The sequence below is a fragment of the Haemorhous mexicanus genome, chromosome 1 (assembly GCF_027477595.1).
Source record: "Haemorhous mexicanus isolate bHaeMex1 chromosome 1, bHaeMex1.pri, whole genome shotgun sequence".
In the NCBI taxonomy this organism is placed as follows: domain Eukaryota; kingdom Metazoa; phylum Chordata; class Aves; order Passeriformes; family Fringillidae; genus Haemorhous; species Haemorhous mexicanus.
The window spans coordinates 112249816-112263103 of record NC_082341.1 but is presented as its reverse complement, the minus strand read 5'-3'; the positions used below and the strand labels follow the sequence as shown (position 1 = coordinate 112263103).

Genomic DNA, 13288 nt, shown 5'->3' with positions numbered 1-13288 from the left:
ATTGCATGTGCCTTTCTCTTCTGGAACAAATCCTTGGGAGTTTTTGCAAGACAGCATGGTTTAGAACATGTTGCATCTCTCCATTCACTGAACTGGTCCTGTCTGTGTCCATACAGAAATGTACTGGCAAGAGATTTCTGTGGCCCACCCTTGCTGATTTGAAATTAGTCTCTTACAGGAAATATGTGTCAGCTTTTTTCTGTGTTTGTAGGGAAGAATGACAATATTGTCATTCTTCTGTCTCCTCAGGAGACTGACAGGTATCCTTTGGGAAAAGCAGCTGTGTCAGGTGAGGGTGTAAGTGCCCTTAACTGACCACTCTTCATTGTGTGGAATGGATATGCTGAGAGCAATGAGCTGAAGCAGCAGTGCTTGGGGTGCCTGCTCAGTCCTGCTGAGTCTTCCACACGCTGGTGGCTTGGGCAGAGGGACAAAGGAGCACAGCCAGAGTCCCCTGCTGCAAACAGCTGGAGCAGGACAAGGCAAGGATGGCTGTCACAGCCCTGAGCTCCTTTCTTTTTAGTGCCATCTTGCACTGCAAAGGCTGGAGGTACTTGTGAGAAATTTGAATGCCTCCTTGAGTCACAGTCCAATTCTTCTTCTGTGGTGTGTCACACAAGTGCTGCAAGGCGTCTTTCCTTCCTATCCAGGCAAGAGGCATGGAGCTGCAATACCTCAGGGTTCTTTTCTGTCTTATTCCCCCAAGCTTCCCCTTTTTTGGGAACACAGTGTGAGGAAGGGCTGGGTCTCCCCCCAGATCTCACCCTAGTAGGGAATTGGGATCAGCCATGAAGCACATCAGGACCCAGGAACTCCTGTGAGCAGTTACGAGTCCCGTGGTTCTGACACAGCTTGTGAGACTAATGTGCAACTTGCAGCAAACAAAGACTTCCTTAGAATGTGAAACATATGGAAATAAGTATGTGGGTTTTGTTCAGCATGGTGTTAAAACGACTGGGTTTGATCACTTTGAAAATCTAGGAGTAAATGGAATTTACTGAGTGTGCTTTTAAAATGAAAACTTAATCATGCACAAGTTTAGACACTTTGAGATGAATGTTTATTGAGCTAATAAAAGTTGATGTCAACATTTTAGAATATGCTTGGAAACAAAAAAGAACTAGGGCTTGATCAAGCAGCAGTCACAAAAACAATCTTCTCTTCATGATAAAAAGAATAACTCTGTGTGTGATTCTACAAATATGTCAGATCATTTTGAACAGGCTAGTAAGTGCTAGTAAATTATTAGTTTTTGTTGTTGTCAAATCATTTCACTTTTTAACATTTGACTTCAAAAAATCCCTAACCTTTGGATGTGTTGTCTTTATGCACATCAGTCATAATTTTGCTGACAATTCTTGACATGCACTCTGCATTGCTCTACTAACAAGAGAAAAGACCAGCCATTACATTTATGTTTCTTTGTTTTTCAACAAAGTCACATATCAGGAATAATGCTAGGGGTATGCTAATAAACAATACATAGTGGCAGTCATGAGGGAGTAAGAAATATTTTCTAACTAGTTCTAAAGGGAAACAATGTTTTTAAAAAAGGGAGAGTGATTGTTATTTATGCAATATTGTTGTTCTATATGTCAGCATCAAAAAGCATCTTGTAAAGAGCTTAGCATAATAAATTGTTGATTTTGACTGTCATTATTTAGAGTTCTTTGCTAGATCTAGATGTAGTTCAATAAGGTTAAATTTACCAACATATAATAGGAAATACTTAGACTGAATCTGATTTTCGACCAATGATACCAGAATTGTCACAAGAACGAAAAAAGAGAAAAAGTATTTTATCTTTAAAAACATCTGGCTTTGAAATAGTAACAGTAACACTAAGTCAAAGCAGATTTGGTTTCTTGGTGCCCATTGATTTTTGGTTGTATACAAAATGATTTAACTTGGATAAATTTTGAAAAACTAAGATTAATTTAAATGAAAAACAGCAAAAAAGGCTTATCGTTGTTTCCACTGTGAAGAGACGCAGCACAGTTTATTGTCATCGAGAAAATTAAAATATCCTCCGTGTATGTGAAGCAATGGGAGATTTGTAAAGAGGAGCCCACAGGAACACTTAATTTCAGAGTTGACTTTGATTAGTCACTAATTTTTCAGTTAACTTGGTAAGGCAAAACAACATATGTTTCAAAAGTCTTTATATTCCTGCCAACAGGCTTGAAGTAGAAAGATACTTAATAGATGGCCACTTAATCTGTCAGGGACAGGGCATCTAAATTTAGATGTTGATTAAAAATCCAGCAAGATTTTATTACTTGTTGGAGTCAGGTAAAAAAAGCCAACACCTTTTAAAAAATATTATTGATAATACCAGCTGCATAAAACTCTTCTCAAGATAAATATATACAAGAGAGGCTATATTTTTGATGCACATTATCCAGTGAACCTTTTTTCTTCTCCAACTAATATATGAGAAATCTGCAATTTAATACATCTGTGCTAGTTTCTTGTGACTTTACATTCTTTAAAAAATATGTGTTTTTCTGTGTTTTTTTCTTCTTCTTTTTGCTGATGCAGGCAAGGTGCCTATGGCTGTACAGAAAGATCCGTGTCTCTTGAGTTACTGCCTTGATGTGGCAGTTCAGGGCTTACTTTGACAATATTGCATCTTCAAAATGAGAACTGAGCTCTTCAGGACTGTTACCTTAGGACTGGAGTCCTTGATACTACAATTATGCAGTTGAATAATGTTATGAATCTGGCTTGTCTCATTAGATGCCTGGATAACTGCAGATTTTAAGTCTTATGAAGGAAAAAATAACCTTACTTTGAATACACTCTTAGTTTTCACTTTTAAAACAATGCTTTCCAATATCAACTCTCTGGCCAATTCAGATCAAGAAAAATAATAAGAGAAAATGCAGTTGCATTTTTAGGATGTTGAAATGTCTTGGGTAAATTATACCTTGTAGAAAAGTGCAAGAGCAGATCTTTTTTGAAAGACACCAATACAGAAATGAAAAACATGTTCTGTGCACCGAATTGTGCAGAGTAATGTATTTCCGGGTTTATAATGAAATTTGAGCTGTATACACCATGATTTTTAAGTAAGTCAAGCCCAATCTAATGTGTACAGAAGGCATGGTCTCTGGCTAGTTTCCAGTCAGGCTTCCCAGTTTTAGTGCAGGCTTGCCAATAGATATTATTGAAGCAAATGACCTGATATAGGGACTTTTTGTCCAGGCTAGCTGGGAGGTTTCCCTCCTTGAAAAATGGCAGCCTGAAGGATCATTTCAAATATGTGGTGGCGAGGAGATTCTGAAAATGAGAGGAGCATACTTCCCACTAAAAATGAGAGGAGCATATTTCTCATTTCTGTGCTCTTTTCCTGGCTTCTTCCTTGCTCTGTAGTGGATCTAATCCATTGGTGTAAAATGAAGGATCCACATTGATTTCTGTGTGGTTTGGCTTACATCCCATATATCCACATTCCATTTTGCCTTCCATGAGTGTGATACTGATGTTTTAGCAATACTGATGTGTTCATGTAGTTAGGAAGTTGACAGCAATCTCTACCAAGTTTCAGAAAACTCAAATAAAAGGTACTACATAACCTGCAGAGTGTTATTGTTTTAATATTATAATTAAGCCTTAACGAAAGCACTGATGGAGAGCTTTGAATGACTACTGTGAACTTGGTATTTTGAGTTATAATGAAATTATTACAATTGTATGTTTGAGTAAATTTTATCTACCCTTTTTTTCTTTAGAAGAAGACCTACCAGTGCATCAAATGTCAGATGGTTTTCTACAATGAGTGGGATATCCAAGTTCATGTTGCAAACCACATGATTGGTAAGTGAGCACTAAAATTTCTCAAAGACAAATAGCCATTTTTCTTACTCATTATCACCATTGTCTCTAAAATTAAACAGAGTTAAGGAGAAATTAATTGTGGATCCATCAATGATTAACCCAGGCATGATTGATTTTTTTATTCATATTATTAGACTTGATAAAGCATTAGCATATTTTATTTTCTGCAAGGGCTACTTTAGACTTCTGCAGAGAATTATATATCCACTGCCAGTCAAAACACAGGTGATTAGCAAATTAAACTTCTAATCATTTTTGCATTATTGAAAACAAACTAACAGGAATGGTTAATGAACTGGATGTTAGCTTTCCGTAGAGTTTTAGACAGGTTTTAATTTCAGAAGTTATTATGGTAATGACACTACTGTGTACTTCTCAAGCACCTCAGTACCAAAATCAAAACTGGTGAGTTTTTGTCATTAGGAAACATAAATAATTCGAATGGCCATAAAATAATATTGTTTGTTATGTTTGAGCAGTCTGGAAAAAAATCCTGAGTGTATCTGTATACAATTAAATCCTATAAATTATTTGAAAAATAAGGAATTATAGTATACAGTAATGAAATACACTCTTTAAGGTATGAGCATTAAAAAAAAGGTCCTTTAGAATTCCTGAATCCTGATGTTTACAAAGCTGTTACAGTTGTAAATTGGAATAAAACAAAAGCTGCTTTTTCTTTGATATTCATATTTTCCTATTATTTGCTGATTCCCCCAGGTTTACCCATAATGTTTTCAATTTGGTAACTACTCAGTAATAGCACTAAGAGTTCTATCAGCCAATTAAATTTATCAAGCACATCATTTGCTCACTAATAAGATAACATTGCCAGGATTGTCTCCTGGCTTTTTTTTTGTCTTTTTTCCGAATTTCGCTTTTCAAAACAGAGATAGATACCACTGATTTTTTTTACTCCTGCTTCTCTTACTCTGGTTTTCTTGCTAAAATAGCAGAAAATCTTTCAAAGCACAGACCAAAAAATATGGTATAGAAACTGGTAGTTATATATCCAACAGAAGAGAATTTGCTTGATTTTTCCACTTTCCAGTTTGGTGATAATTATTTTTTTTCTTTCAAAGTAACATGCAGATTTCTTTCATGAACACTTAGCAAATTGGCTGCACTGTAAAAGAAAGGTATCTGCCAAAACTTAATGGGTACTTTATTTAAGTTGTTACACATTTAGAGCATAAACATTTTACATTTTTCATAAAAATGAACAAATGGAAATTAAAAACTGGTTTTGTAAAGGAGACAAGCCATTTGCCTGTTAGGTTAAGCCTTAGTTTTGATATCTTGTGGTTTTGGGTAGAAGATAATTTGAGCTGCTTCAGAGTATTCAATCTGTGTCAGTAATGGAATTTAAAAGTAGGGTACTACTAACAACAGAATTCACCATTTCTGCTGTTTTATTTGAGTGCAGTGTTTGAAATGTTCTTAATTGTAGCATATAGTGGAACTTGACGGGGAATATGGACACTGTTTATAAGGGTTGATGCTGGAATTGATGATGTGTTTGCTTGCCACCCTCTTCCCAGGTGCCTCACAGTTTAAGAATAGGAGCTCACTTATTTCATTAAATACTCAGATTTATTTATCCCTCTATTTTCTGGATGAGTTTTATTAAAGAGTCAGAATGGGAGGAGCAAAATGGGGAGAGGACAAATCCATTTAGCTGACTTCAGCCTGCAGATCTGAAAAGACATATTTTCTTAAACTGAGCTATTAACTGCCTGTGTTTAATTTCTTAAAGCTGGATGAGGTTGAATGAGAAAGAATCTTTTAAAAAATATTTAATTGTTTTGTCTCTGTTCTATCTAATCATGCATGATATTACTTCATGACATAACCATAGTGACACAGATTTAAACGTGCTTAATATAAAATCTTCCTAGTGAAATAAAGGAGCTTGCAAAACATGCAGGGAGATTTGCCGGTCATGCGTGTGGTAATCTGTGTTCAGTGGAAGATTCTTATCTGCACTGCCAGACTTAGCAGTGCTGCTCCTAATGATGTAGCCTCGATTAAGCAAATGAGAGGGGATTTTGTGTTGGGGTGGAGTGAAAGGAATATCCGCGTTCTGGAGAGTTTTGAATGTGACCTCAGAATCGAAGCGCAAGGAAAAATAATTTCTGATCTTCAATTCTGTTAGTCTTCTCACCACTAATTGGATTTTTTCCTTAGCTATCTTTCTAATTTCACTCTTCCCCCTCCCCTTTAATTTATATCATTGTTCACAGGCCTTTTTCCAAAACCACATTCTGTCTAGAAAGAAAGGTTCAAGGGGTCACATCAAGCTATTTTTAACCAGCCTTAGTTTATGTACATCTGTAGGTATTGTTACAGAATTTATACATAATACAGAAAACATGCACACAAACACATTTGTGTGAATGTATATAATATATACCAGTAGTTACCTGCATGCCTATCAATATGTAGATTGAGAAATATATTAGATTAAGCACTTGAGTGAATATTGGCTTGGTGACACAGCACATAAAACAAACAAAAAAAATATAGTTTCCTAAAAACATTGGTCCCTCCCTCTTTTACATGTATCTGATAAAATGTGTCTTCTTGCCCTGATTTCCTAGTAGGTGATTGGCAGAACAGAATGTATTGTCTTTGATTCTTTGGGAAAAGGAAAGTAAGGAAGCTTCAGGAAGTCACAGAGAAAGGAAGGAGTTTAAATGCAAGAGAGGGGGAAGTCAATGTGGCAAGGCTGGAGTTAAAAGTCAAATGGTGTGATAATCCCTAGATCAGATGTAGGGGCAATAAATGCCTTCATAGACATCATTGCACAGTGTCAGGAACTGTTATTTCCTCTCATAGTAAACATTCCCATTATCTGTGTTGTGGCTATTGATGGGTTTAGTGTCTTCTTACCTGAAGGACTCCACAATCATAATTCAGAGAGAAAAGAAGAAAGGGGAGGCACCTGGGATATGGGACAGATGTGAAAGTGGAAAGTCATCTGCCAAACTCCACTCGGAAAAGAGTGGGAACCACTGATAGAAATAATGCTCAGCTAGCTGAGGGAAACAGTTGCTGCTCAACATCATGATGCAGTCTGAAAGCCTGGAGAAGTTGATGGTATCCCATCTAATCACCGTGCCCCTTGAACATGATCCCAGGATGTAAACTGAGTTCATGTCACTAACATCCACAGAGAGAAGTTGCATTATGGAAGGTCACTGAGGCAAAGCTATACTTATAAAACCCCAGTGTGAAACTCAGGCTTTTAAATAAGGCAACTGGAATTACTTTGTTGGCTAAAATAGCTCCACTGAGGGTAGATATTTTTAGGTTGTATGTATGTGTGTGTTTTTGTCTAATCAAATATAATCTCAACTAGACATTTAGCAGGGGAAGAGGGATTAGAGGCTATTTGAAAAGCCTCTTACTCTTCTTTGTTAGGAGAGTATATAGCATTTTTTCAGATTTTATTATACATTTCAATCAATTCAACAAGAGGGATTATGCCACCTAATGGAAAATAAAATCTGCCGATGACCCAGTGAAGTGTAACCTTAAGTATCTTTGACAACAATGCAATTTACATTATATATACAAGTTATGTAATAAAAAGATGTCATAGGGGCAGCTTTCCTTTAGTAACTACATGTTTACTACTTCCAGAACTTTCCATTTTAGAACTGTTCTGCAGCCTTTAATCCAGTCTTCCCAACATCTTCATAATGGGATGGGGCAATAAGCTTTTTCCTTTGAAGGGATGAGGACAAAGAGGCATAGAAGTAGAATCCCTTGCTTGCATTAAGTGAGCTAAAGTTCGACAGTTCTGACTGCCAGATCTGTCCACACATTTCCAGACACTGTGTTTCATCAAGCGGAGCCTGTGTTAGCTTAAACTGCACACTGAGTCAGGCTAGGCTAGGGGATGAAAGCAGACAGAAAGCAAGGCATAGTGTGGGGTTTTTTAAATACATCCTGTGTTTTGGCATTATTTTGGACCTAGATGTAGGCATGTACTTTTGTTTGGATAACTGTAAGGATAATTGCCAAATTAAGACCTGTCTGTTGGTGTGTGTATTGAAATTTGTGGGTGAAACAGTTTCCAGCTTTTGGGTGGCAAAAGAAGAAACATAAATCCAGGTTTCATATGGGTTTAGAAACTGTTGGCATAAATGGTATTTCTTCAGTTGTCTTTCTTCTACCTTTTTCATCTGAGTGGAATACATAGTGCTTTTAGCAGCTTTCTTTGAGAAAATTCTGTTTCCTGGGTACACGGGGTCCGTGGAAAAGAAGCTTTCGAGCATTCCTTTGTTTTCATCACATAGTTTACAGTTGCCATTTGACCTGAGAGAGTATGAAAAGAGTCTGCCATTGTTTGTGTTCTGTTTGATGCACTCTGCTGCTCCTCCTATTATTTTCACTGTTATTTTAAGCAGACATGCTAAACATTGTTTCATCTTCAACTGATTCCTTTACATCTGTAGTACCTGATGCAGTTTGTTGTAAATGGACTAAACAGTTGCTGCAGCAGTTGCCTAGGATTTTGCACACATGCATATACAGCATGGCTCAGAATAGGGGGAGTTCAGGAAAGGAATTACTCCTTGTAAAATTATGGGGCTCAACAGCAGTAGTGTAAATTTGTAAGTGCTCTGAGTAAAGTGCTGTTAGGCATGAGATAATGTAAAGAGATGACATTGCCAAGAACTATTTATGAAGAGCTTAATTTTTTTCACTCTGATAATTCTTGACCAATAATTACCAGCTTCTAATTATCTATTTTAGTTAGAAAGAAATTTCTATCACTATGGAGGTTGGCATTGCAACTAGCGCATAAATCCCCAAAGAGGTAAATGTGTTCCAAACAGCCACAAACAACTGTCTCATGAAACATAGTGAGCAAATTGCGAGCCGCTGGCTGTGCACAACAGAGCAGCACATTTACCATTGAGGACTGATCAGGCTGACAAAGAGAATGATAAAAGGGGAAACAGCCACAATCTTTGTAGTTTGCTGCTACTCTTGTTGATGGAGAAAACAAGCCCCAGTGTCATAGCAAGAACCACTGCCCCTCTGAAGAGCTGGGGAGCAAAGGGGAAGGATTCGGCACCTTTTTGAAACCCTACTTTTTGACAGTTTCTAGATATGTCATTTCTGATAAGTAAACAGACTATTCTTTTTTTAACCTTTTCGATATCCTGTATAAAACCCATTTTGTGCAGTCTGCCGTGGAGAGTTTGTCTCTGAGTGAAGGATGTTATGTGGCATTGAGCAGGGTAGCAGGTGTGAGCAGGAGGAGGAAGTGAAGGGAATGGAAAAAAAGGTACTGAGCACTAAAGTTAGAAAGCAAATGGGAAAACAGGATGAAGCAATCCTGCAGCTGACTAGAGGAATTCTAGTTTACACCAGTAAATAAATACTTCATCAAATCCCAAGTAACCAAATCTATGCTGAAACAATTGGAGTTTAAAAAGAAGGGTATATAGAAAATGCAATCTAACACTTCTCTGCAAAGAAATTTTACAGTTTTATTTTAAAATAACAAGTAGTATGTAACCATTAGAAGATGTAAAGACACATTTTGGTGCAACTCATGATTTTCAGTTTTTTCAGCGACAATGATTTGTATATATGCTTGTGTGTTGTGTGGATGTGCATGTTTGCTTGATGCGTGTATTAACTGCATGCATAATAAACCTATACAAATACATCATCTTATTTGCCTCACATTTGTGCAGTGTACATTATGGTACGTGTGGACATCACTGATGTCAAGACAAAGGAAATACCTCAATCAGCTTTCTGGAAATCAGCCCAAGAAAATTATTGTATGGTTGTAATAGCATGTGACATTCACACATTCTATTATTTGTCTAATGCCTAAGGTCATTAAAACCCCATGATTTTTCTTTCACTTATGCAGAAAGCTGTACTGAGCAACTAATACTTGTTGCACCATGTTGACCTCAAGTAATAAATCTTCAGAACATCAGTTTGATCACTCTACAGTAAATCTGATATTGTAAAGTCCCTCTTAGCTGAGATTTGGAGAAAAGATATAGATCTACGCTCTAGAGGAGGAAGGAGGTGAAGACTTCCTTGTGTTAGTCTTTTTTCACTGGTTTTTGAGTAGCAAAATATTGGAATCGTCAATTTATAGTGAAGACAGTGATCATAGTCTCTTAGCATCAGGAAACAATTTGAATACCTGGGAATCTGCTGTTTACAGGCAGATCTGACAAGATGTTGCATAAAAGTTAGAGGAAACTTGGTCACCTTGTCTGCAAAATGAGGAGATGTAATTGAAAGACCCAGGAAAATCAGCATTTGGAGTTAAATCTGAGAAAATGTAGGTTTATTTCATGAGGACCTGGGTTACAAAATAGGCAAAATCTGGGCTGTTTAATACTAACAGGAAGCTACTCTCCTGTGGGCAATGCTGGCTTATTTGAAATGCCCATAAAGGGTTTCTGCATGGACCATACAAAAGGGATACTTTCTCTTTAATAGCCATCTGTACAGGAGAGATGAGAAGTGGGCCAGGTCATCTCTCCTCAGCTGTCATGATATTAACGTAGGTAATGGAGCAAGCTCTGCGTTCTGCTGGGTGTTGTTTTTCATAGATGTTCATCGATTTACACAGATAATTCTATTTATTTCTTAGAGTTGGTCCAAGCAAACCAGGCAGAATAACAAACACCAAAGCATTTCAAATGACTTTATCTTTGTTGTTTTGTAATGTAACTTTTGTCTAAAAAATGGTGTCACACCTACTGTGCAGATGGCTGCATGATTTGTAAACCAGCCAAAACATTTAAACAAATGTGTGATCTGGGGATAGATTAAATAAAGGATAAAATGGAGTGTGGACCACAAATTCTAATAATCAGATGATTTTAAGTTGTGTGTGGTGTGGAGCGACGGTAGCGGTGATAGCAGGGAACGCTTGCCAATGACAGCAAGGTGCCTTACAGATCTCAGGATGGAGCCTGTGGCCTAGTAGGCCTCGGTTTGAGAGCTGCACATTTGCTGTACAGCTGGCAGCTCTGTATGGGGACATCAGATAAAACTTATGTAAAATGAAGTGTTATTGCTTAGTATGAAATTGCGTGGGGAGGGAATTTGCAGACAGTAACTGAAAACAGGATTCATGGTACCAATGAAGCAGACTGTAAATATGAAGAGGCTTTAATTATCTGCGCAATTTAACAAAAAAATTCAGGATGTATTCGGAAGTGGCAAAGGCAGCTGTATGCACGTTCCAGCAGCACCATTCACTGGGCTGTAGGTTCTGTCTGTCACCTACTGGGGCTATGGGTGCCCCATCCCAACCACCCCCTGTCCCCAGGTGCTGGCTTTCCCTGCTGAGCAGCTCTGCTTGGAGCTGGCACTTCCTTTCAGGGGTTTGAAGCAGAAACAGCTCCTTGCTTTTTGAAACAGCTTTCAGGAAAGGCTCTCCAGGCTTTTAAAATTACAAATGGTTCATCCAGGACACAGTCTGCAAACAACCATCAATTCTTTTTTTTTTTTTTTTTTTTGGGGGGTGGGGTGGGTGCAGAGGAGGAATGGGGGCTTTGAACCTTGGACTCAAAAATTTTGAGAAAATAAAATGCAATTGTTGTATTATTAATTAATATTAGGAGTAATACTCATAGTAATAATAATATTAATACTAAAAGGAGTATCTGAAAATGTCCACAATTCAGGCTGGAGTTCCTCCTGTAAGGAAATGAAGCAAAGTGCATGGAAGGTTTAGATTTTCCTGCAAAAGTGCCTGTGGCATGAATAGCACTCAATGAACAGGATGCTATGGAAAAGCAGTGCCAGGCAGTATGAAAGTTGTTCCCTACCCTCCACCTGCTGTAAGATTCTCCTCCGAGCCATGGCAGGGATACGCTGTGCCTGTCAATACTTAGGCACCACGGGCTGAATTAATGGCAGGGTGTCAGCCTTCCTTTTGTTCTCTGCTGACCATTTGCACTGCGGGCTCTCTCGGGAGCCATAGCACGTTCCTTCGGCCACGTTTGGCTGCCAGAGCCGAGGGCAGCCTCACCATCGCCTTTCCAAACTGCCCCTGCTCCGAGCAGGGGAGCCTCCGATGCTTTCGGGGAGCTCTCCCAGGGCTTCTCCCCGCGATGTAAACGCGGGAAGAGCAACAAAAGAAGCCGATATGGAGAGTGGGTGTCGAGCCTGAGCTGCTCATATTGTTGCATTTGGTGAGCTGACGGGGTTTCGTAGGTCACCTTTAGAATTATGCCTATGACAGCAGTAGCTACCTGCCAAGATTGCAAGGTATCTCGCAGCTCTCAGGATGGAGCCTGTGGCCTGGTAGGCCGCCGTTGGAGGGGCACACATTTGCTGTACAGCTGGCAGCACTGTATGGGGCAGCAGTGTGGGCTGTTAGGGAGCTGGAAAGGAGACAAGCATGAAATTTCCTCTAACCCCAACTCTGTTTTTCTGTACTGTTGGCTGCTTCTCAGTTCCTTGACAAAAAAACCAATCAGGCACCCTTTAATCCGCCTGTGATTACCAGTGGTATAAAAAGAGAAGCATAATGAGGAAAAATGCCTCGTTTTGTTGCCTTCAAAAGCCAACAAATTGGAGTTAACTTGACAGGAAGTGGCTTAATAATTAGATTATTTATTTATTCCTGACACATATCCCCCTGTTACTAGTCTCAGGAGATCCTGTAGATGGTACGATTTTCAAGCTGCCATTACTTCGCTGTCTTCTGTGAACAAAGAAGCTACTGTCTATCAGTCAATTAAATGCACTCTTTAAGCAGAGGCTGAGAAGTCCTCAATGGATAGAGCCCTGGGACACTGTGGCTGATGATTCCTTTCTCTGTACTGTACATCACACTCTCAACTACAGTCCCCACAGAGATGGAATAAAGTCATGCATTAAAATATCACTTGTTGATTTGTTTGCTAATGAAGAGCCATTGAAATGTTTGTGTGTTTCTGTGGCAAAATTGTTGATAAAAGGACTACTTGCTTGCATATCTTACTTCATCTTCAGGAAATGCTTATTTAAGACTTACTAAAATTAAAGTCAACAAATTAGGGAAAAACAGAGAGATGGATAATATTGGTTTACTTGCAATTCACATCAATGTAAATAACACCGAGGACAGCAAGAAGAGAGAAAGGGGAATAATAGTACTTCAACCATGTCTGTTATCATTTTCTTCATTAGGAAGAATAAGAATCCCTGATTTTTTTTTCTAGTACAGTAGTGAGCACCCATTTCAAATAATAAAAATGCTAAAGTATCCATTTTAAAATTAACCTGAACATGTAAGAAAAGAGGGAGGGATTGGCGGGGTGGGAGGGAGTGTGGTTTGTTTTAATGAAAAATGGAAACTTTTTTTCTGTTCTTTGCATTTCTTTAAATATGCCAAGCTAGCAAAAGCTTCCATTATTTAGGGATTATCTGTGTGCAGCAAGTTAGCCTCTTAGCTGAGAAA

General features: G+C 38.3%; 1 protein-coding gene across 15 annotated transcripts in view; it reads left to right on the top strand.

Moving 5' to 3' along the window:
- ZNF521 (zinc finger protein 521) overlaps window positions 1-13288 on the top strand; it is a 229990-nt gene that overhangs the window by 108161 nt on the left and 108541 nt on the right. For all 15 annotated transcript variants that reach the window (XM_059859585.1, XM_059859576.1, XM_059859567.1 and 12 more), the window contains one exon: window positions 3735-3819. In XM_059859585.1, coding sequence (XP_059715568.1) covers window positions 3735-3819 — 85 coding nt within the window. The remainder of the gene's footprint in view (window positions 1-3734; window positions 3820-13288) is intronic.